At 34.9% G+C, this 25,246-nt stretch overlaps 1 protein-coding gene across 3 annotated transcripts in view; it reads left to right on the top strand.

Moving 5' to 3' along the window:
* Positions 1-25,246, top strand: part of ATP11B (ATPase phospholipid transporting 11B (putative)) — a 128,599-nt gene that overhangs the window by 84,784 nt on the left and 18,569 nt on the right. For 2 of the 3 annotated variants that reach the window (XM_030822869.1, XM_030822870.1), the window contains exons 20-29: positions 2,509-2,662; positions 3,903-4,005; positions 7,371-7,516; positions 8,568-8,627; positions 10,200-10,327; positions 12,007-12,145; positions 19,325-19,390; positions 19,928-20,031; positions 21,229-21,394; positions 25,090-25,175. In XM_030822869.1, the coding sequence (XP_030678729.1) occupies positions 2,509-2,662; positions 3,903-4,005; positions 7,371-7,516; positions 8,568-8,627; positions 10,200-10,327; positions 12,007-12,145; positions 19,325-19,390; positions 19,928-20,031; positions 21,229-21,394; positions 25,090-25,175 (1,152 nt within the window). The remainder of the gene's footprint in view (positions 1-2,508; positions 2,663-3,902; positions 4,006-7,370; positions 7,517-8,567; positions 8,628-10,199; positions 10,328-12,006; positions 12,146-19,324; positions 19,391-19,927; positions 20,032-21,228; positions 21,395-25,089; positions 25,176-25,246) is intronic. The other variant, XM_003256526.4, reaches the window with a different exon arrangement.

A 25,246-nucleotide genomic window follows, 5' to 3' on the forward strand; every position in this document is an offset into this window, starting at 1 on the left:
CACAAAGAATTTCATGCCTTTGAAAGCTTTAGTATATATATCCATTCCTTCACGAAGATACATTGTCACCTGTCTAGGCATTTGGAACAGAGACATAAGGTGTGTTGTTTACACCTTGGATACTTACAGTATGTAGGGAAAACAGAAAAGTAAATATGCTGTCATAGTCCTATCCCTACAGAACTGTATCTGAGGCAAGAACAGAAGCTCTGGAAAGACAGAAGAGAGAAGCCTAGCCTAGACCAGGGGTACCAGGGAGAGCTCTGAACAACGAATGACGGTGTTGCCTCCTGTGGGGCGAAATGTTCACTGGACAGAGAGTGACACTAAGAAGCAAACGGGAGGCTGGGCACAGTGGCTCATGATCCTGATTTACAGGCACAGTGGCCAATAATCCCAGCACTTTGGGAGGCCAAGGCAGGCAGATCACTTGAGTCTAGAAGTTCAAGACCAGCCTGGGCAACATAGTGAAACCCCGTCTCTACAAACAATACAAAAATTAGACGTGTGTGATGACACATACCTGCAGTCCCAGCTTCTTGGGAGGCTGAGGTGGGAGGATGAATTGAATCAGGGAGGTTAAGGCTGTAGTGAGTTGTGATCACACCACTGCACTCCAGCCTGGGTGACAGAGTGAGTTGCTGTGTCAGAAAAATAAAGGCAGCAAAGGGGGCAGTGCATGCAGATTCCCAGAGCTGAGAAAGAGGAGGGCATATTCAAGGAAATAATTACAAAGTATGGCCAGGGAGTGGTATAGATGGGACAGGGTATGAAGAGTAGTGATGCATGAGGGCTACAGAGATGAGTAAATGCTACCTATGTGCAAGAGATGTAGGTGCTTTTCCATATTTCTTAAATATTATCCCATGGATTGTAAGATCATAATGTGATTCATGAAGCCTGTCCAGAGGAAAACCTAATTTCATGTGACTTGGGAACTTTTCCTAGGAAAACTGATCTGCTCTGTCCCACTCTTGACTGCTAGCATTTCTGAGGCCTGTTCCTCAGGTAGTGCTTTGGACAGGCTGAAGACGTTGGAGGCAGGACAAGTTGCCAAATAAAGTTTGGCCAATAGGGAAGAAAAATTGTCTATATAGATGTTGATTTCAGATACTGGAGAGTTAATAATAATGAGAAAAATACATTTTATAAAACTTTATGGTGTAAAGTGAATTGCTTACCACTTATAGCTACAGTACAACACAACAGTGATTAGGCATACTATGAAAGACATTGCTTTAACTTACGAAAGTTTCTTACAAGACTAAAATCTATCAATGTATGTTTAGCTTTTATAGCTTGTGCTCATTTAATAGTCTTCTCACTTCTTATTTTTAAATGGAGGGATAGTTCTCAGCAGAGTCTGCTGTTCTGTGAACCTTTGGTATTTTCTTGTAGTGTATATAGCACAGTGCTGCACTGAGTACTGGCTTTCAACGACATTAAGGAGCTTACATCAAAATGTAAATCTAGGTATACTTCCTTCATCAAGAAAGTGTTATTACCAAAGGAGAATTGCGGGGGGAAGCAGTTTAATAAAATAGTGTGCTTAGTGATTTTGTTGATTTACATTCTGATGTAGGCTCCTTATCTCTTCCTGGCAACAAATAGTTTGCCCACTTTCCAGCAGGGAGACTGTACTTGGAGTAGCACCTACATAGCATATGCCCACATGTGAGGTGTTATCCGTCTTCTACCATAGTAATATCTGGCATTACAATCCATCATCAGTTTCCTATCGCAAGACAGTACTGTTCCTTCATTCTTTTCCTTGCTTGTTATGCATATCGTGAATCTTGCTCGTGGGTTTTCCTGAACATCCTTGATTTCATAGAGTTTTTTTTTTTAATTAGGATTTGCTGAGTGTTTAAATAATGTTTCGGTTTTTGTAAGACTTTTCATATAATTTGGGAGAATATCCTCAGATTATGTATTACAATTCACATTTTAGAAAATATAATTACTGTATCTATATATCAGTTCATTGTAAAATTGAATATTAGGCTGGGCACAGCGGCTCATACCTGTAATCCCAGCACTTTGAGAGGCTGAGACGGGCAGATCACTTGAGGTCAGGAGTTTGAGACCAGCCTGGGCAACATAGTGAAACCCCATCTCTACTAAAATAACAAAAATTAGCCAATCATAGTGGCTCATGCCTATAGTCCAAGATAGGAAGCTGAAGCAAGAGAATCACTTAAGCCCAGGAGGTCAGGGCTGCAGTGAGCCACTATACTCCAGCCTGGGTGACAGAGCAAGACCCTGTTTCAAAAAAAAAAAGAAAGAAAGAAAAATTGAATATTATCTGTTTTACTCATCAGTGACTCAGTTCTGCTTAATTTTAAACTTAAGGTAATAAAACAGTTTGTTTCCTGACATAACAGTCTTGTAACAGTAAGGGCTGTGGGTAAAAGATCCATCTTTCAGTAAGAATGTGTTGTTCTATATGAGTGTAAATAATATGGCTTCAAAGTATCTTACAGAGAATATAATTATTTTCTCTTTTAGAATTACAGAGGATCATGTGATTCAGCATGGGCTGGTAGTGGATGGGACCAGCCTATCTCTTGCACTCAGGGAGCATGAAAAACTATTTATGGAAGTTTGCAGAAATTGTTCAGCTGTATTATGCTGTCGTATGGCTCCACTGCAGAAAGCAAAAGTATGTATATGTGTTATAAAAAAGTCCCATAAAGCTATTTAGATATAAACATATTATTTAAAGTTAATGCCTTACATAGTTCCATTTGGTGATGTGCAATATATAAATTTTGCTAGGAGTCAGTCACATCTCATGTTATAAATTTTAATCATGTACATCAGACTTTTGGAATTCTCAGAGTGAGTTTCAACTATTCATAGTGACCCAGAAAACCTGTGATGAGTAGCAGTTTGTGATCTTGCAGAAATTAAACTGTGATAACTAATGTTTCACAAGTTAGCTGCTTAGCGAGTGAAGGAGCCTAGGAGACATCAATTATTTGCAACTTCAGATGGTTCTGTTGATCTCTGTTTATTCTTGCATTCTCTTGAAGTGATAATTCTTTGTTACTTTTAGCTATAAAGTGATAAGTAGAGCTTTAGTATAAAAAGTTGAAAAGCCAATTAACTTGTAATGTAAAGCTTATTTATAGGAAATATTTAAATTTCAGCTACCTATGTGATTCAAGTGAAAGCCTATATAAACATTTTTTATAATTCTAAATTTGGAATTTGAGATCTTAGACTATTTTCCACAAATATCCTTTGTAGTACACATCTAAATACTGATTATTTCCCATATAGATCTAATAAATTAAACATCTAATTTTTTGGGCTTCCTGGAATTTTGTTACAGTACTGATATTATGACAATTCATGTACCCCAGTCTATGGAGACTAAAACTGGAGACCAAACAGAGCAAATTCCCAGGTTCTTTATAAAAGTACATTCAAGAATTCCAAAGAAACATTTGTTTTGAGTTCATTGAATTTAATCTTGATTGATTTTTTTAAAGTCTTAAAATTTTATTACAAGAGGAAACAATCATTTCTTTCATATCAAGTGAAAAAATAATTCCTTAAGAAAAAAGTTTGCCTAACAGTTCAATTAAGTACAGTCATTTTTTACACAATTATTATTAAGCCTTCTAAATATTTAAGCTATAATTAAAAGATTCTTGTTTCTCATCATAAAATCCAAAGATAATTCTCTATTTTATTATAACATCTCTGAAAGACATTTCTAAAATCTTAATGGCGATACCCTCAAAAAAATGAACCTCAGTGCATATTATTGTCTAATGTAAAATTAAATATTTCTTTCATTAGTGTTCTTACTAGAGTCATTTCAGATAAATGACTATATGAATGCAAGAAAATTGAAATTGTGTCATAAATAACCAATTCATTATGTCTTTCAGGTAATAAGACTAATAAAAATATCACCTGAGAAACCTATAACATTGGCTGTTGGTGATGGTGCTAATGACGTAAGCATGATACAAGAAGCCCATGTTGGCATAGGTGATTGACTTTTCCTGAAAAGTTTTTCCTAAACTTTTAAAGTTGGTGGTATTATTTGGTGGTTTTGAATTTTCTTTTTGTAGATTAAAGTGTGATATCAAATTTGTGAATGAAAACTAATTGCAACATGGTAATTATATAGCACAGTGTGCCCCATCAGAAACTTACTATAATTAGGCTGGGCGCGGTGGCTCATGCCTATAATCCCAGCACTTTGGGGGGCTGAGGCAGGCAGATCACGAGGTCAGGAGTTCGAGACCAACCTGACCAACATGGTGAAACCCTGTCTCTACTAAAAATACAAAAATTAGCCGGGTGTGGTGGCACGTGCCTGTAATCCCAGCTACTCAGGAGGCTGAGGCAGGAGAATCACTTGAACCCGGGAGGCAGAGGTTGCAGTGAGCCAAGATCGCGCCACTGCACTCCAGCCTGGGCAACAGTGAGACTCCGTCTCAAAAAAAAAAAAAAAAAAAAAAAAGAAACTTGCTATCATTAAGCCCACTATTTAGTATATTTTCATTCCAAATTTTAGTTTCAGATTTTAAAGGAAATAAATACCACATTAGTGAATTTTATCTTTGCCAATTATTTTTCATAATAAAAGTAGTTTATTTTTACATGTCATTTTGTACCTTTTAAAGTACTTTCACATGTTATTTTATCCTTTTTAAATTCTAAATTTGTGATTTACATAGTTGCACTTATGGTTCTTGTTTTAGAATCTTACTGTTATTCAGTGGTATTTGTGCATCTAAAGATCCTACAGTGCATTTAAAAGATAATTATAAAGACAGGAAATTGTACCAAACCGCGATAAAAATATAAAATCTCAAGTAGTTTTCTCATTTTAATAAGCTTTATCCTTATTCTTTTCTATTTTTGCCTAAAACTTTTATTAGATTCAGACTGCTAATGTCATTTCATGATATTGAATTTATTAATCCTTTCCTTTTTAGCCATATACTCTTATTGTATAAATACAGAGCAAAATGAAAAGTGTGGGCATGGGATCTTTTATGGAAGGATAAAATTTGAGAGTTAAGCTAATTCCTGTTCTGGAATAGTCTCTATAATGTGCTGGATGGGAAGTTATCAGGTCTGATATTTTCCGTGTGCCTCTCAGATCAACTCCTTCCTCTTTCAGATAATTAATTCTTCATTTTGAAAACTTAATTCTCCTTCTAGTTTGTATACCGTTATTTTCCATAAATCTTCATAGCAATTTGATGATAACTTCCTATACCATACATTTAAGGCCATAAAAAAACTACAATATTTAAAACAGTTTGATTCTGTAATGATAACAGGCAGACCAGTGACTAGAATACATTCAAGCATCTGGAAATTTAGAATATAACAAAGGAGATATTTCAAATAAGTGGGAAAAGAAATTATTTAGTTAAAAAAAAATGGATAAAACTGGTTAATGATTTGAAAAAAAAGAGAAGTTGAGTCTCTTTCTATTACTTGTAACAAAACAAATTTAAGATGGATTAGGATTTAAATAACTTATAAAGACCCTAAAAAGTAATAGAAGAAAATTAATGAATAATTCTGTTATTTGAGGTATGAAAGAGTCTTTTGAGGACAACACCAAAGCAAGGAACTATAGTTAACTATAGGGAAAAGATCACGCAGAGTTTTGTAAAAACTCCCAAAACAAATTTTAAAAACAAAGGACAAACTAGTAAAGAATATTTGTAAAATAGATGACAAAGTTTTAATAATCGTAGTATACAAAGTATTAACCAATTAATAAGAAAAACGTTCCAGTAGAAATAATGTGGAAGGTTGTGAGCAATCGATTGTCACAAAAGGAGAAATCTAAAAAGAATACTAAATGTATGAAAAAAATGTTTAGTCTCTCTAACATTCCAAGGAAGGGAAGTTAAAATTGCCTATCAGATTGGCATCCATTATAAACATTGATAAACCTGGACTTGGTAAATGTATAGATTAACAAATGATCTTATACAATGTTAGTAGGAGCATAAGTTGGTATACCCTGCATTATTATTCCAAACAAAATTTTAAAGTATGCCTATTGACATTGCAATTATGAATGTAGTAATTTCTTCTATGAAAAAAAATTGAGCATGTTGATAAAGATATACGTTACAAGTATGCATTTGAAGCAGTGTCCATAATCTGTTAAGCAACAAAAGCAAGTTGTAAAACAATCCTTTTTTTTTTTTTTTTTTTTTTTGATACAGAGCTTCACTCTTGTTTCCCAGGCTGGAGTGCAATGGCTCGATCTCGGCTCACGGCAACCTCCGTCTCCTGGGTTCAAGCAATTCTCCTGCCTCAGCCTCCCAAGTAGCTGGGATTACAGGCGCCCACCACCATGCCCAACTAATTTTTGTATTTTTAGTAGAGATGGGTTTTCACCATTTTGGCCAGGCTTGTCTCGAACTCCTGACCTCAGGTAATCCACCTGCCTTGGCCTCCCAAAGAGCTGGGAATACAGGCGTGGGCCACCACACCCAGCCTGAGCCACCGTGCCCGGCCTGAGCCACATTTTCATACGTGTTTTTGTATGTATGAAATACATACACACACAGACTTGAAATAAGCAGAAGGAAAATTTCTAAAAGAATGCAGACTAAAAACAGCGGTTTTCTCTAGGGATTATGAATACAGTTTTTTTTTCATTGCTTATACATTTTGGAACACTTTCATCCTTTTATGACAAAAGTTTTAGTTTTGAAAAATAATTTTTAAAAGTTGCTTCTAGATTGAAAATACAAACTTGGCAATGACCCTTCTTCTCTTTTAAGGATTATTGTAACCATTAAAAAAGTATTCATATTTGTCAGAGGAAATGGTGCACTGATTTCAAATGATATTGTACATTTTAAAAAATTTATTTATTTTAAATTCATACTTTCATTTTAAAAAACACACTTTGACTTATTCATGGAAGTGTTAAGCAAACTCAAATGACTCATTTTGCTAAACTCAAATGACTCAATTTGAATATTTTTTATATTCAGTGAAAATAGTGACGTATTTTATAGCATTCTGTCCATCAGAAGTCTGTTACCCAGTACTTGTGCTTATTAGTGTAATAATTGATGTTCCTGCTAAATCCTTAACTTTCAGTATTGTTTTTTATATTGTATTTTATCTTTTTGTATTCTAATTCTTTGGAAGTTGGTGTTATGTGTCTGATAAATATCGTAGCCTTATATTAATTACATATTTAAGTAGAACAACCTTTTGGACATCTGCTCTCTGCTGTATATTAGGATTTAATGTTCCTAAGTGCATGTTCAACTATTATAAATAATTAAGATATTTGCAGATTTATCATGAAAATTACACATAGTTATCAGTGAACATGTCTTTTGTCCCTTTTATTATAGGAATCATGGGTAAAGAAGGAAGACAGGCTGCAAGAAACAGTGACTATGCAATAGCCAGATTTAAGTTCCTCTCCAAATTGCTTTTTGTTCATGGTCATTTTTACTATATTAGAATAGCTACCCTTGTACAGTATTTTTTTTATAAGGTGAGTTTCATGTATTTAGAATCAATTATTGATACAGTAATATGAAGTTTCAATTTAAGGAATGTTATAACCATATACATTTCTCTTTAAAATAGTTTCAATAAGTAAAAATAATAGTATTTTGTCATAAATCTATTCTATACTGACAGAAAGCAAATCAGTGGTTGCCTGGGCCCAAGGGTTCCATGCAAATTAGGACACAGTACATTTGATATCTTTAAAGTTATTTTGTCCTGAACCAGCAATAAGTTTTAACACCAATATAATGGTTTTAAGTAGAGTTCTTAGCCTTTTTATGCTGTGAATGACCCTTTAGTAGTCTAGTGAAATGTGTGAGCTCCTCAATATAGAGCTTTTATATGCATAAAATAAAATACATAGAGTTACAAAGAAACAAATCATGTTGAAATACTGTCCTGTCTTTGGGTTCTTTTGTACAAGGTGGGAGTCTGCAGAACCCACATTAAGAGCCCCTGTTACCAATACATTTAATAACCAGAGTGTACTATGTTGCATATATTTCTATAATTGATAACTACAATCCAGTGATAGAACACAAGTAGATTGCATATTGCTATAAGATGATGGCAGTTTTTTTCTAACTTATTTTTCTAGCTTTTACTTGTAATATGAATATATTAAGATGGAAAGAAGTTTCAATAGTTTGATTTATTGTGTGTTTTAAACATTTTTGTGTTGTAAAGATATCATAGCCCTAGAGTTTGAGTAAATCTTACTTATTGTACTATATATGAAAAGTATTGAGTAATAGTTTGAAGGTTGTAAATTCAAAATTACAGTGTTGCTTGGCAGTGAGAAGAGTCAGTGGTTTTTTATTTGGATGTATGCACTGTTGCTTAGAATGTTTTTAGACATTTTTTGATAAAATAGGAATCCTGCATTCCTGTTATATATGGACAAGTGCTTATCCTTTACTTACCATACCAACTGAGATTGTTTTTGGACACTTTAATAGCCATTTTTTTTATTTTTTATTTTGTCTTTTAAACCTAAATATTTTAATTATTTTCCATTTAATCTTGTTTTTCAGAATGTGTGCTTTATCACACCCCAGTTTTTATATCAGTTCTACTGTTTGTTTTCTCAGCAAGTAAGTAAATAGAAACTTGTGTTTTGTGTTTTGTCCTTTTAGAGTAAGGTATGTATGTTCATATTTTGATAGATGTTTGAAGGGACTTTTTTCATTTTTCTTAGTCCTGCAGGGAACCAGACAAAACTTTTCTGTTTAGTATATTTAACCAGCATTACATTCATAATATTTATTTATTCTGGTTTTCAGTTTGAGGTGAGTGTTAATACCAAAATATAATTCTGGATGCTTTTAAAAATAGATTATAACCCTTAACAGCTTATGAGAGAATTTTGATAACTTATTTGTGATATTTTTGTAAAATCCAAATCAAGCCAGGCCAGATAACTTGGAGGTTCACCTCATTTTTATTTTTGATTCAAAATGTCTTAGATTTGGAAGGAGCAATAGTTTAGTCCAGGGATGATATATAGGTTTTATCTCAGAAGCTACCTTTAAATAATTGATGGGGCACCTAGAGTATATTGAAAAGGTTTCTAAAGCTGCAGGCTCAGAGGGAAAATGTAATTTGCTAGCAATAATTGTAATGGGCACAGGGTGGGTCTTTGTTTGCATGCATGTCACATATTTACCAGTCCTGATCTACTTTGTTTTAATTTCTAGAAAAGAAAAATGAAATCCACAGAAATTAAGTAACTTGCCTTGCTAACTTAATGACTAAACTATGACTTTGACCTACTGCTTCTGACTAATGTGGCAGGCACCCTTTTCACATACCATACTATACATCTCAAATTTATCAAGACACTAGTTCTAATTTATTGAAAAAACAAGAGCTTAATTATCTTAAGTTTTTCATGAGTTTTTCCTATTCTTAATTGCTGTTTTATCCTGTTTACAGCCTGTAACTCTAAATTCCAAATATTTGGTTGGGCATTGATTACCAGTAAAAGTTTGTTTACCTAAATGAACTAAAGAATATGCTAAGACAATATGACAAGGAAAACTGACCTATTTTGATTAGGTTTTCTGGAGAGTTTATAGTGTAATTTGGGAGGCATTATTAATAACAATAAAAACAACATGTAAAGCATAGGCAAAGTGCTAAGTGATTAGTACCAACAGTGTGCTACCTGTGACTGTTTAGAAGAGCAAGATATCATTAAGGACTTAAGCCATCGTGCAGAGTTTCATGGAAGAAGATAGTCTTGTTCAGTGCCTTAAAGGAAGTGTAGTGTGTAGACAGGGAGACAAAGCCATGAAAGATAAACGGTATGTGTTGCATGTGGAAGGAGTAGTAAGATGCCTGGAATACATGGAGGAGAATTATGTAAAATTACTTCACAGTGATCAAATTGTGGAGAATCTTGAAATGTTCATCTAACTCACGATAATTCCAGAAGCACTTGACATAGCAAAATATTCCAGTTCTCATAAAGAATATCAACCTAGGAACATTATATGTTTATGTCAATATTAAAAACGTTAGAATTATTTAATTGGAGTTACTAAAATGGATTTTAGTATAAATTTTTAAAACTTTAATTTTGTTTTTAATATGCATAGTTGTGATATGCATAATAGTAATGCATAATTCAGAATCTCAACATTCCTACCAATTTCTCTTTCTAGACATTGTATGACAGCGTGTACCTGACTTTATACAATATTTGTTTTACTTCCCTACCTATTCTGATATATAGTCTTTTGGAACAGCATGTAGACCCTCATGTATTACAAAATAAGCCCACCCTCTATCGGTAAGTATTTTCTGGTATTAAATGGCCTTATCAGTTTTTTTAAGTAAAAAATAAGCAGATTTATTTATGTCTTGGTGATTAATGCTTTACTAAGGAAAGTTCTTTAGTTGTCCTATGATTTACAGTTGTTGAATATCAGAGAAAAAAGGTTTCTTTCAAAGAGAAAATTTGAATAATTTTTCCAGTGTTTTTTTAAGAATGAGCACTTTCATCCTGGGAATGCACTGGGCAGTTGTGTAATTTGCACTTACTGTCGCAAACCAGTAATATTCTATTTCGTGTGCACAAAAGAAGTTATTCATAATTGGTAGTCTCTAGAATTCCTAAAAGTTTTTTTCTACTTCAGCGAAATTTATGAGTAATAATTAGTGCAAAATCCAGAGGTGAGGACATTAATTCCCACCCCAGATTCTCTGCTTTATTCCTGCTTCCCCAGAACCAAGTAATCACAGAGATGTGATTGGGACCTGTTCCTCAGGACCAGCTATGGTATTCACCATAAGCTCTTATAGAGATAGCTATTGAAGTACCACTTATAGAGTCATCTCATTATCTAGATTTGGATTAATTTACTTCGATTCCTCAGGCTATCTAGGACAGGACTTGACCTAAGATTGGCATAGATTGTTCTTCCCATAATAGCTATTATTAGAAGGGAAGTTAGGAGCATCAGTGCTGAACCTAACTCAGATAACCTCACTAAAAAGAGACCATTATGGCAGAGTGACTGAATGTTAACGGAAGAATATAATAACAGATAAATCAACTTTTCAAAATTAAAGTGAAGTATTATGCCTATGTCATATTTCTTTTTTTTCTTTTTTGAGACAGGATCTTGCTCTGTCACCCAGGCTGGAGTGCAGTAGCAAGATCGTAGCTCACTGCAGCCTCAATCTCCCAGGTTCAAGCAATCTTCCCATCTTAACCTCTGGAGTAACTGGGTTTACAGGCACACACCACCATGCCTCACTAATTTTTTAAACTTTTTATTTATTTATTTATTTTAGTAGAGACAAGGTTTTGCCATGTTGCCCAGGCTGGCTTCAAACTCCTAGTCTCAGGTGATCCTCCTGTGTTGGCCTCCCAAAGTGTTGGGATTACCGGCATGATCCACCATGCCCAGCCTATCATATTTGTTTTGTTTTTTTTTTCCTTTTGAGACAGAGTCTCACTCTGTTGTTAGGCTGAGTGCAGTGGCGTGACCTCGGCTCACTGCAACCTCTGCCTCCCAGGTTAAAGTGAGTCTCCTGCCTCAGCCTCCCAAGTAGCTGAGACTACAGGCGCATGCCACCACGCCCAACTAATTTTTGTATTTTTAGTAGAGACAGGATTTCACCATGTTGGCCAGGATGGTCTTGATCTCTTAATCTCATGATCTGCCCACCTTGGCCTCCCAAAGTGCTGGGATTACAGGCGTGAGCCATCGCACCCAGTCTTCCTATTTCTTTATCAAATGAAGAAATGTATTTGAATGTATTATGTGAACTATAAGCTATTAAACAGATGTATGATATTATAAGCAGTGGTTTATAAATTTGGATTTATTTATTCTTTGTGCTAATATTTTCAAGCAATTTTAATTTAAAAATCTATCTTGTTTTTTAATTATCAAATTATAATAATTATTTAGTGGGCAAATAATAAATTATCCCTGATATGTTTCTTTTTCTCTTTAACAGAGACATTAGTAAAAACTGCCTCTTAAGCATTAAAACATTTCTTTATTGGACCATCCTGGGTTTCAGTCATGCCTTTATTTTCTTTTTTGGATCCTATTTACTAATAGGGAAAGATACATCTCTGCTTGGAAATGGCCAGGTAAAGTATATAGTTTTTTTAAAGAATGCTTGTTAATATTTTATGGGTTTTTTATAGCTTTTGTCATAAAGTAAAATTTAAATTATAGAACTTCAATTATTAAAATGCAAATATGAAAAGGTTTAAAATTTTTTGGTTAAATAATAAAGTTTCATACAAATGAAAATTGACAGGCAATACAGTGTAATCTCAAAATGAAACTCAAGTTACTAGACAATTTTGCTATTCAAAAATTAGCTCACACGGGGATATGTTATTGCCCCTGCATGCTGTTCACCTTAGTATTGTGTTTTATTGATAGCTGCCATTTATTTGGTACTTACTTTTGTGCTAAGTACTTTATATGCCCCATCTCCATTAGTCCTCCCAATAATCTTATTAGAGAGGTATTATTACTCCCATTTTTCAGATGACAAATAAGGACTTAGTGTTTGTTTGCTTTTAATTGCATTGTTGTTTGCCTAGGAAATGCTACCATATTCTTCATTGCACACTCACAATTCTAAATAGATGTCATAACTTACTGTTTAATTTGGCCACTTTTCTGAAGTATGAAATTAGGAAAGAGTGCATTTTAAACAGTACACTGTTACACTGTGTTCTGATTGGAGTGCTCATGTTGAGAGACTCTTGGCAGAGCTAAACCTCTTTCAAGGCTTAACTAAATGGGTTAGGAAGGAAAGAAATGACAGCAGTGGTAGGGACTCTGGTGGACTGGAAATGGTTGTCACTCTTAGTTTCCCTTTTCCATTCCATCACTTAAGTATTGCAAAATATGTTTGGAGATACAGACATACAAAATTTGCAATTGGAAGAATATAAAGTTTTATCTGCTCAACAGATCTTTATTGAAGACCAGCTATTCCCAAGTACTATACTAGGCTCTGGTAAGTAACTTGGTCATGGAGCTTAGAATCTTGAAAAGGATGCAGAAAATGAGCAAGTAAACTAATAACAAAATACACCAGTGTAATAAAGGAAATGGGTTTCAAGTGTAGAGGCCTTAACCTTGCAAAATCCATTTATCTTGTAGAGTAGGGACATAAATATAATTGCCACTTCACTTTTGAGGACATATTTAGACTGATGTGGATGAAAATATGAATCTTGTAGCATAAAGGTTACAGCACTTCCCAAATAATAACTATCCTTTGTTGAGTTTCTTTCTCTATGCCTGGTACATTACATGTATTTGCTCATTAAATCATAACTCTGTATGAGAAAAATATCATTATTAATTTTTGCATGTTAGAAAATTAACCTCAGAGAGGTTAAGAAACTTGCCTAAGTTCACACAGTAAGCAAATTACAGTAATAGAATTCAGACTCCAATCTATCTGACTTTAAAACCTACATGCCTTTAGGAGATATACCTAATTTAAATGACAAGTTAATGGGTGCAGCACACCAACATGGCACATGTATACATATGTAACAAACCTCCACATTGTGCACGTGTACCCTAGAACATAAAGTATAATAAAAAAAAACAAACCTACATGCTTAGTCATGATTCTCAGTTCTTTTGAGAAACAGCTGTTAGCCTGGTGCCCTTCTGCACAGTCTTACCATCAGTGCAAGTGCCACCAAATATATAGACATATGAGTGAGTATGCTCACTTCCACCTGAAATAGTGGGGTGAAAACCGGACAGAATTAAGAGGGGAGGAGACTTAAGAAGAAGGAAATTTGGATCTTCATCATTGGATGAAAAGGACGTTAAAGATATCTCGTATTGCTAGTCACTACTTTCTTTTATTTTTAAAAGTAGTATGTGCCCATTGTGATAAGTTTGAAGTTAGTAGGAAAAAGTATAAAGAAAATAAATCACATGGTGGCCCTCTGCCCAGATATTATTACTTTTGTTATCTTTACATACTTGTTTCAATTCTTCTTTTTTGTTATTTTCATTAACCTCATAATTTGTGTCCCCTTATTTCTTAACATTGTAGCCTAAGTGATTTTGTATGTTATTAAAAATGCTTCAAGAACATTTTTTCATGATTACATAATACTCTATTACATTGTCATAATGTAAGTATTCCCTTAATTTGAGGATTTGTTTCTAATTTTTAGTAACTTTAAAATAAAATCTTGAACATTCTTTATATGAAAGATAAAACCTTGAAGGATAAATTGTTATTGGCCATTAGTATAAAAGCTTTTTTCTCTTTACTGTCTATTGAAATTAATCTGCCACTCCCTACCTCCAATACTTAGGTATAGTAGCAAAGCAGCTCATGTTAGAATCAGAATTGGATTCATATCCTGGCATCTGTAGTCATCGTTTGAGTGATTTGGGATGAGATAACCTCTCTCAGACTCAGTTTTCTCACCTGTAAAAAGACACATAATCCTCACCTTATAGGTTTGCTGTGAGGATTAAATGACGTATTATTTGTGGAGCATTAAGCATAGTGGCTAGCATATAGAAGTATTCACTACGTCTTAGCAGTGTTCATTGTTATTTTTACTAGTAAGTCATTATATTGGAAGATCCTGTCCTAGTGAATCCCACCCGGTCTAATTCTCCCAGAAACTCTCTCTCAACTGTGAAAATCACCTTGCTGGCTCTCAGAACGTGCCATGCTAATCTCTAATTCTAAGACATTGCTTATGTTCCCTCTGTAGAAGGCTCATGCTTCCCTCTCTAGAATGCTCACGCTTCCCTTTCCCCAAGATTCTCTCACCACCACCTGTTCTTCACAGTTGAGCCCACAGACCCCTTCCCGTTTGGTCCATCTCCCTCTTATGTGTCCCTGTGCTAAAAATCCTTTTAGACATCTATCTAGGCCGCGTCTCATTGCTTAGCACTGAGTATGTTGAATGCTTCCTGTTTTCTAAATATTGTTATTGCACGCCCAAGTTATCAGTAAACAATTGAGGGCCTAGAGCAGAAAAAGTTACCAGAGGGAAGTGCTGAGAGGAGTGACTGGAGGCAAAGATGAAGTCATTGCAAACCAAGTGATCCTGGGAGAGGAGCAGGAGGAAGAGTTGCAATAGTTTGGGTTTAAGGGTAGAACAATTCAGGGAAAGTTAAGACTTTATCCCTTTTTTTTTTTTTTTTTTTTTGTATTAGGGTCTAGCAATTTTATGTTAATTAATTTTCAACAAATACTTTTGAAGTATTCACTAATTCTTAATTTCAGTTTAGCTTAGGAAAGAACTAGTCATTCTTCATGTATTTCTCTCAAATCTTTTTAACAGGCCTTTCTTTCTCTTAGTAAAGTGTAAGTCTTGATCAATTTTCCCTAAGATTTGGAAAGACTGGAAGAATGTGTATGATATGCCTGAGTTCCTGTCATGTGTGTCTCTAAAACTGCTTTTTCATGGGCACATCTTTACCTTCAGAGCACTATGAAAAAGATATTCCTTTACTATTACTCCTTAATGAGTTGCCAGAGAACAAAAGTAGTGTTAATAAGAAGGCTGAACTAGTGACTAATTTTTAACTTTGTTTTTTTTTCCTAAATTGTAGAAGAGTTAAACTCTCACGTAAAATTTGCCTAGCCCTTATCCAGTCTTAAAGTAGTCACAGTATTTGAATATAAGTATTAGTTAAAAAGTAGGGCTTGTCTTAACAATACAATAATATTGTCTTACCATGGACATTTGTCAAGAAGTCATAGATCAGTAATTCATTGAATATATTATTTGAGTAATCTTTTCATTTTATTTTTTAAAGTTAAAAATAAGCTTAAGACTTTGTTTTCTTGTTTAGTTTTTTATTATTTACTTATTTTTTTTACATGAATAGGTTCTTTAGTGGTGATTTCTGAGATTTTGGTGCACCCAAGCAGTGTACATTGTACCCAATGTGTAGTCTTTTATTCCTCACCCCTTCCCACCCTTTTCCCCGAGCCCCGAAAGTTCATTGTCTCATTCATATGCCTTTGCGTCCCCATAGCTTAGCTTCCACTTATGAGTGAGAACATAAGATGTTTGGTTTTCTATTCCTGAGTTACTTCACTTATAATAATGGTCTCCAATTCCATCCAGGTTCCTGCGAATGCCATGATTTCATTCCTTTTTATGGCTGAGTTGTATTCCATGGTATATGTGTATACCACATTTTCTTTATCCACTCATTAATCGATGGCCATTTGGGCTGGTTCCCTATTTTTGCAATTGCAAATTGTGCTGCTATAAACATGGGTGTGCAAGTATCTTTTTTGTATAATGACTTCTTTTCCTGTGGGTAGATACCCAGTAGTGGGATTGCTGGATCAAATGGTAGATCTACTTTCAGTTCTTTAAGGAATCTCCACACTGTTTTCCATAGTGGTTATACTAGTATATATTCCCACCAACAGTGTAAAAGTGTTCCCTTTTCACCACATCCATGCCAGCATCTATTTTTTTTATGTTTTTATTATGACCATTCTTATAGGAGTAAGGTGGTATCACATTGTGGTTTTGATTTGGATTTCCCAGGTAGTGATGTTGAGTATTTTCTGATGTTCATTGGTCATTTGTATATCTTTTTTTGAGAATTGTCTATTCATGTCCTTAGGCCACTTTTTGATGAGATTATCTTTTTCTTGCTGATCCGTTTGAGTTGTTTGTAGATTCTGGATATTAGTCCTTTTGTCAGAAGTATAGATTTGCGAAGACTTTCTCCCACTCTCTGCTTGTCTGTCTACTCTGCTGATTATTTCTTTTGCAGTGCAGAAGCTTTTTGGTTAATTAAATCCCATCTATTTATCTTTGTTTTTGTGAGCTTAAGACTTTAAATTATTTCTGTAATCTGACAGGGTCAACTTTTTTGTAGTTGCTTTTAAACAGGGCTTCATAGAAGCTATTCTCCTGCCTCAGCCTCCCCAGTAGCTGGGATTACAGGCATGGGCCACCACACCAGGCTAATTTTGTATTTTTAGTAGAGACAGGGTTTCTCCATGTTGGTAAGGCTGGTCACAAACTGCCAACCTCAGGTGATCCACCCGCCTCAGCCTCCCAAAGTGCTGGAATTACAGGTGTGAGCCACCGCACCCAGCCTGTAAACTCATCTTCAGCCAGATCTCCAAAATGCCTTTGCCACCCACATTATCACCTACCAGCTCAAGGGCAAGTCAGAACGGAAAGAGACAGCAGTCTTAACCAGTTGATTACAGTTGAAATACATTACTTCGTATAATTTTACCCACAAAAAGCTATGTGAATGCTTTTGTATAGCTTCTTCTAGGGCCTTGAATGGGGCCTATGCAAGAGGAAGCCCTAAATCCTTCTCTAAGGAAAATACCGTGTAGCATGCCCCAGTCTAGGCATGTTACTAGACCAGATACTGAAGGATAGACATGTCCTTACCACTTCCAGGCCCAGGTCCCCGGTTGCATCAAAGTAACTCTCCCAGCTGGGCACAGTAGCTCATACCTATAGTCCTAGCATGTCGGGAGGCCAAAGCCCGTCTGTATAAAAAATACCAAAAAAAAAATTAGCTGAGTGTGGTGGCATATGCCTCTAGTCCCAGCTACTTGGGAAGATTGCTTGAGCCGGGAGGTGGAGAGGTGGAGATTGCGGTGAGCCGAGATCATGCCAGTGCACTCCAGCCTGGGTGACAGATGGAGACCCTGACTCAAAAAAAAAAAAAAAAAAAAAAAAAGAAAAGAAAAGTATCTGTGTCCATACCTGTGAAAGAGGATAATGGCACTCCTCCTGAGAGAGCTAAGTTGAGACCCACTGATCATCGGTATTTCTGGGTCATTTCTAGAGATGATAAAAGCAGACAGATAAGCACAGGTTCAATATGACTTTTGATTCTCCTCTTGACAAATACATTCCTCAAATGCTCTCAAATAAAGGATGTTTTGAGAGCATTAATTGATGTTTCATTGTTGATAATCATAACTATTATTTACTGCTTGCCTGTTATATACCAGGTACCCCATTCTTTTTGTATACCCCAATTCTTATAGAAAACTGAGATTTACCCTCATTTTACAAATGAAGAAAGTGAGATATAGAGAGGTTAAGTAATTTGTTAAGTAAACGATAATTGTTAGAAATCTGTAATAAAAAACAGCCTTTTTATTAATTTTTTTGAACCAGTGTTAAGATAATGATTGTTAGGTTTTGAAGGGAAGGTGAAAGTTAAAGAAAGACACACACACAGAAAGAGGGCGGCCCAACAGCATGCAGGCTTTTTGTCTAGCGTAAAACCTACAGAAGTCAGGGACCAGCCTAATGCCAGAGCCCATTGGCTGCTTACAGGCTGGGGTACTTACAGGTATGGGTGGGAGGGGTTTGGGCAGTATGGCTCGCTGCCCGGCAGGATACTGATAAGATGTTCCCATGATGAGGCGGTTCTGACCCTTGTTCTGGCAGCATGTCTTCGTGGTGTTCTTGGACCTTTATCCAGCAAGATACGATAGGGATCTTTCTTCAGTGGTCAGGTGGTTAGGCAGGATGTTTCTCATGTCCCGAACCCCCGTGAAATGTTGCACTTTGACCAAGGTCTGCAAAATAGCAGGGAGCTTACAAAATGGTGCAGTTTGGACTAACCAATGATTACTTTGTAAACTAAATTATTAAACTTCTGGTTGTATTCTTATTTGTACAGATAAAATCCTGAAACTCTTTTGGGGTTCTGCGTGATTAATACCTTAGTAAGTTTTGGCCCTAAAGCCCAGGGGAATACTTTCTGACTGGCAATAACTGCGTTTTTACATGGAACCCTTTGAGGAGTAATTCCATGATCCATTATCCTTCCTTTCAGATACAGGTTTTAAGTGTAAATTTCTTTTCTCCTGCTCTACTGTACTGTATCCAAAAATATGTGGCATGTGCTCTGCTGTAACGTCTGGTTGGAAAGGTTTCTGAAAATACTTGTGATTGAAAAGGATTTTGTTACCATTTTTACTGTGCAACAGCAATAAAGCAGTCCCTAATGACTACATTATTCTAACTAAAAATAGTCTGTGCCACAGCATTCTAAACTCATCTTTGGGTTTCCAGTCTGATAATGATATCTAAAAGATCATTGTCTGTAATAATAACATGTAAATAATGCTTTATGCTGTTTCTTCTCATACTCTTAAATTTATGGGTATAGTCACCAGTTTCAAATGTATTTGACTTAAATAATTCAAGGGATTTTTAGTAGAGAATTAAATGACTTTTTACCTGACATTTTATTTAACATTATGTTAACACATAATGTAATAGTGTATTCTTTCTGTTTAGATGTTTGGAAACTGGACATTTGGCACTTTGGTCTTCACAGTCATGGTTATTACAGTCACAGTAAAGGTATGGTACTGAAATTGGAAATGTGGACACATTTTGCAACTGTTTACATAATTAGTTAACTTTGTTCTTTTCTTTAGCCATAGATACTTTCCCTTTTTCCATTTTCAATAACGATTAATTTCACTGGTTACTATTTTAATAATTAAATTTTTGTCAAAAAATCATTTTTAAAGTTTATTATTTTGGGAACCCTCAGCTGATTTTTATGATCACATTTTTAAAAGTCTCTAAAAATTTTGCTTCTCTGTGTATAGTGCAAGACAGCGTAATTTGTTTTAGGCCATGGAGTTGAAAATAGAGTAATCACGTGAAATTTGAATGCTGTTTCCTCAAAGAAGAAAAACATTATAAACTTGAAATTATTTCATTTTATACTAGGACCTTTTCATTCATATTTATCTCTGAGGGATTCTGAGGGATTATATCTGTCTTCTGAGGGACTTTTAGATACTTACGTTTATTCTTGAGTTTTATCTGAAAGGTTAAGGTAAAGCTTTATTTGTTTACATTTCTAAGAATATAAAAACTTTTTTTTAGATGGCTCTGGAAACTCATTTTTGGACTTGGATCAACCATCTCGTTACCTGGGGATCTATTATATTTTATTTTGTATTTTCCTTGTTTTATGGAGGGATTCTCTGGTGAGTGAATATATTGTATTTTAATTGGATTGCTTCAACTCTAATAAACATTTATTGTGATAGGTTACATTATGAACATATTCTGCTCATAACAGATTTCAGACTCCTGGTAAGTTTACTTCTTCAGTTGATCTTACTGATATGGAGAGGAAAAAACTAACATTTATTGAATATCTACAATTTTTCTAGATTTTTTATATAAGATATTGTATTGATTCATCACAATAATGATCCCTGTTTTTTTCTGTGTAGAAACTGAGCCTCAGGGTCACAAAGACAAAAAAGTACCAAAGCCAAGATTTAAACCCCAATTGTCTTATTTCACAATTTTCTTTACACTAGTTATATTATGTATTAATGTATTATGTATTAATATATACAATAAAGTAAGTCACATAGAACCATTAAATATTAATCATTAACTTTTCTCACGAAAGTAAGTAGTATGCATCATCTTCATTGATAGAATCAGATATTCAACTGGCTACTCTGATAGATTAAAAATTAATGTTTCTCCTAAGATTCTTTGGTAAGTGATGGACAACTGAAGGCTCTGTTTTGGAGAATTTATATTACATTTGCCTGCCATGTCTTTGATCCATTTATCAGACAAAAAAAAGCTTCTGAAGGTAGGCCAAAAAAATTTGGATTAGCTGAATATTAACTTCTATTTAGGATCATAAAAGGATACTCTTATGAATATTTCTATATTTCACCGTATTCTTTTGAGGTAGTATATACAAAAACCCAAAAAGAATATAATACCTACTACTATGTAAAACCAGTATTCGTGAGTACATTAATTTTAAAATATGTTTTCGAAGAAGAGCCTCTGAATAAAGCTTTCATTCTAAGATTTGGATAATCGGCCTTCTAAAATATTTTATTACACACTTTTTCTTGGTTTACTTGGTCCCTTAAGTCTGTATTACTACATTATTCTTCTGATCCACTACCACTAAGATAGGGTTATCTGGTCAACTGCTTGCCATTTTCCTAATAAAAACTATAGTTGTTTTATTTTTAACAATTAAAGCTTATCTTGTTTTGTTAGTTCAGTTAATTAAATTATACTGATTTCAGTTTTGAACATTTTCTTGGAGTACTTGTTACTTTCAACCATAGTGTCTTTATATGATGTCTTGATTTAAGTCTTTCAGTTTCCACTTTTATTAAGCACATTGTCTTTCTTTGCAGGCCATTTTTGGGCTCCCAGAATATGTATTTTGTGTTTATTCAGCTCCTATCAAGTGGTTCTGCTTGGTTTGCCATAATCCTCATGGTTGTTACATGTCTATTTCTTGATATCGTAAAGAAGGTCTTTGACCGACACCTCCACCCTACAAGTACTGAAAAGGCACAGGTAACCACTTTTTATAATAAATTCAGTATCTTTTTAGTTAGGGATCTTTAGCAATGAATAGCTGTCATTATAATTTGGTTATGTCAGAAAATAGGAAATTAGCCATTCCTGTTTCAAGTATTTTGTAACATAAACATTGTTCAATGTGATATTTTTGAAGTTATTTCTTACTATTTCTATTAATTTTATGACTACTGATAAATTATTTTTTTAATTACATTGTGGTGTTAGTAAAACTTTGTTTTTAGGTATGAAACTATCAAATTATATCCAGATAATAATAGTAAATATTTTTAAAGTAATATCACAGCATTCTATCATATAGATATATAATGAAGATCTATAGCCATGTCTTTAGAAACATAAGAATTTGAGTAATTTTTCTTTTTTTGTTTTTCCCGAGACGGAGTCTTGCTCTGTCACCCAGGCTGGAGTGTAGTGGCACGATCTTGGATCACTGCAACCTCCACTTCCTGGGTTCAAGCAATTCTCCTTTCTCAGCCTCGTGAGTAGCTGGGATTACAGGCACGTGCCTCCACACCTGGCTATGTTTTGTATTTTTAGTAGAGACAGGGTTTCACCATGTTGGCTAGACTGGTCTCGATCTCCTGGCCTTATGATCCGCCTGCCTTGGCCTCCCGAAGTGCTGGGATTACAGGCGTGAGCCACTGCACCCGGCCGAGTAATATTTTTTCTGATTATATTTTTTCACCAAAAAAGTATGAAATGAATTCTTTAAATAATTTATACAGAATAGAATTTTTAAAAATACATTATCTCACTAAATATTTATTAATAAATATTAAACTACAGCAAATATTGGCAATATGTTACATAGTGCTTAAGAATCTTTGGGGCCTGATAGATCTCAGTTCAAATCCCACGTCTTCCACTTGGTATCTCTGTGACTTTGAATCTCAGTTTTCTCATTGGTAAAATTGCGATAGAAATATCTCTTTTATTACCTTTCTAGTGAAGATTAAATGAAATAATTTCCAAAGACATAGTAGATGCTCAAGGTTAGTAGCTATTTAGTTGAATGTGTCTTTTTTATATATTTGACTAGTACATGAGCTAGAAATCTCTGTTTGTCCTTTTAACTCTATCATAGTATTGGATAAATACTCTAAAAAATATATTCTAGTCAACTCTTATGCCCTGAGTTTATTAATCATTTAGTTCTTCCCAGGTTGAGATTTTTTAAACATGCTTGTAACATGCCAAATGAATTTTGGAAATTTAGTTGTATATTCATCCTACAAATAGAAGAACTACTTCCTAAACATTTGGTGATGTAAGTTAGGCTTCCTGACCAGTGCATTAGTTTTAATTTCAGTTGGTCATGTCCACAACATTTCTTTAGCATTTATTTGCTTTGATAACTGAATCCTAGCCAATATACACATTCACACCATTGAGACAGCATAGGCCTGTGAAGCCTGACAAACTTGAATTCAGATATTGTTTCAGCAGTTCCTATGTATGTCCTTGATCAAGCACTTCATAAGCCTGTTTCCTCCTCTACAAAATCAGAAAAATAATTGCTACTTTACAGGGTTGTTAGAGATAATGAGTATGAAGTACCTCACACTGAGCCTGTATATAGTTGATCCTCAGTAAAACAGTTATCATTGTAAGTAAAATGAGGATGAGAACGTTGCTCTGTTATACTGATCTCCAAATGGGGCTAAAACAATTTGCATAATCTGATTCCTCTATCTGTCCATGCCTATATATTTATATCAGTGTGGACAGACTTTTCCACTCTGCAATATATTACTTAAATATATATCAGAAAGTTTGCCTATCTTACTATTCCTAATCTTCTGAAAAAAAAAAAAAATTCACAATAAAAGAGTACTATTTTTAAGGCTTTGTCCATTATACTTACTCTAGATCTTCATGGAGAATAATTTGTCTCCCTGTTTTGACCTAAATACAGTTATATTTCACCAAAATATATGGATGGCATTGTTTTAAAGACTTAATTCTTGAGACTGGGTGCAGTGGCTCACACCTGTAATTCCAGCACTTTGGGAGGCCGAGGCGGGTGGATGGCTTGAGCTCAGGAATTTGAGACCAGCCTGGCCAACATGGTGAAAGCCTGTCTCTACTAAAAGTTAAAAATATAGGCCGGGCATGGTGGCTCACGCTTGTAATCCCAGCACTTTGGGAGGCCGAGGCAGGTGGATCATGAGGTCAGGAGATCGAGACCATCCTGGCCAACATGGTGAAACACCGTCTCTACTAAAAATACAAAAAAAAATTAGCCGGGCATGGTGGCAGGCGCCTGTAGTCCCAGCTACTTGGGAGGAGAATCGTTTGAACCTGGGAAGTGGAGGTTGCAGTGAGCTGAGATGGCGCCACTGCACTCCAGCCTGGGCGACAGAGCAAGACTCCATCTCAAAAAATAATAATAAATAAAAATTTTTAAAAAATAAAAAAATTAGCCGGGCGTGGTGGCACACTCCTGTAGTCCCAGCTACTCAGGAGACTAAGGCATGAGAATCGCTTGAATCTGGGGTGCAGAGATTGCAGTCCACCCTAGGCGACAAAGTGAGACTGTCTCACAAAGAAAAAAAAAAATTCTTTGTAAGAGTAAATATAGGTTCAGTATCCTTTATCCAAAATGCTTGTTTCAGATTTCAGATTGTTTAAAATTTTAGAATATTTGCATTATACTCATTGATTTAGCATCCTTAATACAAAATCTGAACTACTTTGATGAGCATTTTCTTTGAGCATCATGTCTGCACTCAAAAAGTTTCAGATTTTGGATTTTCAGATTGGAGATACTCAACCTGTAATCAGATGTATTTATGTTTATCCTTAGAAATTCTACTTTAGGCAGAGCATTTGCACACTTACATGTTTTTGTAGAGATTTCTTAATAATATAAAAGGTGATAATATTCTTGTTACCTTTCCTATAGCCTCTTTTTAAAGGAATACATAGGAAATATTTGGACTACCTTAAGGTAGGCCATTAGACAAGTTAAAAGTTAAAAGTGCTTATATATATTTTGGTTCTTTCACTATCAGGCTAAAAATTGATTTAGTCTGATTAAAAATGGAATGTACAGTGAATCAATCATTTTATCTATGTATAAAAGCTAGTATAGTCTTCCTTCTTGGCTCACTAAATTTACTTCTAAATGACTTAACTGGATGTTCTAGGTGGTCTAATCCAAGAAGGAAGTCTCTACTTCTACTCAGGGATCTTCTAGCCTGCTGGGGTTGGTGTGTTTTTTCCTTTCCTTTTTTCTGCTGAAACAGTATATGGTCATTGAAATCCTATATGTAACATTATTCCTTTGCTACAGGCAGTAGTCATTATTTTAGCTTTATATCATTCCTGATTTCAAATGATGGAGAAATTGCTAGAAAGCTGTCAGCTACTTCATTGTTTACCAAAACTAGCAGGAAAAATCGTATCAAAGGAAGAGCTGTCAGCATGTTTTCTGAGCCTTGTTTTTCTCCAGAATAACAATGTGGTGTTAAGAGTGAAGAATAAATTCTTTTGATGGCACAGCCAACAGCCCTACAAATGTTAGTCATGTATGTGTATCACCTATGATATTTATTCCTCGTGTAGGAACAGATGTATTTACAAAGCTTGTCCTGTGTCTGTCTCTTAGGTGATGAATACAGCTCACTGACTTGTTGTGTGTCCATTCCTTTTCTGTCCACTTATAGATGTACTCCAACACAGTTGCTTTAAGTGACGAGTTCATCGCACTGCAGCCATTGTCGAGGGCAAGGAATCAGCTGAGCAAACTTAGGTAGAGTAGGAGGAGTAGAGCCTCATTAACTCTTCTGCATGCTAAAGGTCAATTAAACAATACCAAAACAT

This window comes from Nomascus leucogenys, chromosome 11, assembly GCF_006542625.1.
Source record: "Nomascus leucogenys isolate Asia chromosome 11, Asia_NLE_v1, whole genome shotgun sequence".
Lineage (NCBI taxonomy): Eukaryota > Metazoa > Chordata > Mammalia > Primates > Hylobatidae > Nomascus > Nomascus leucogenys.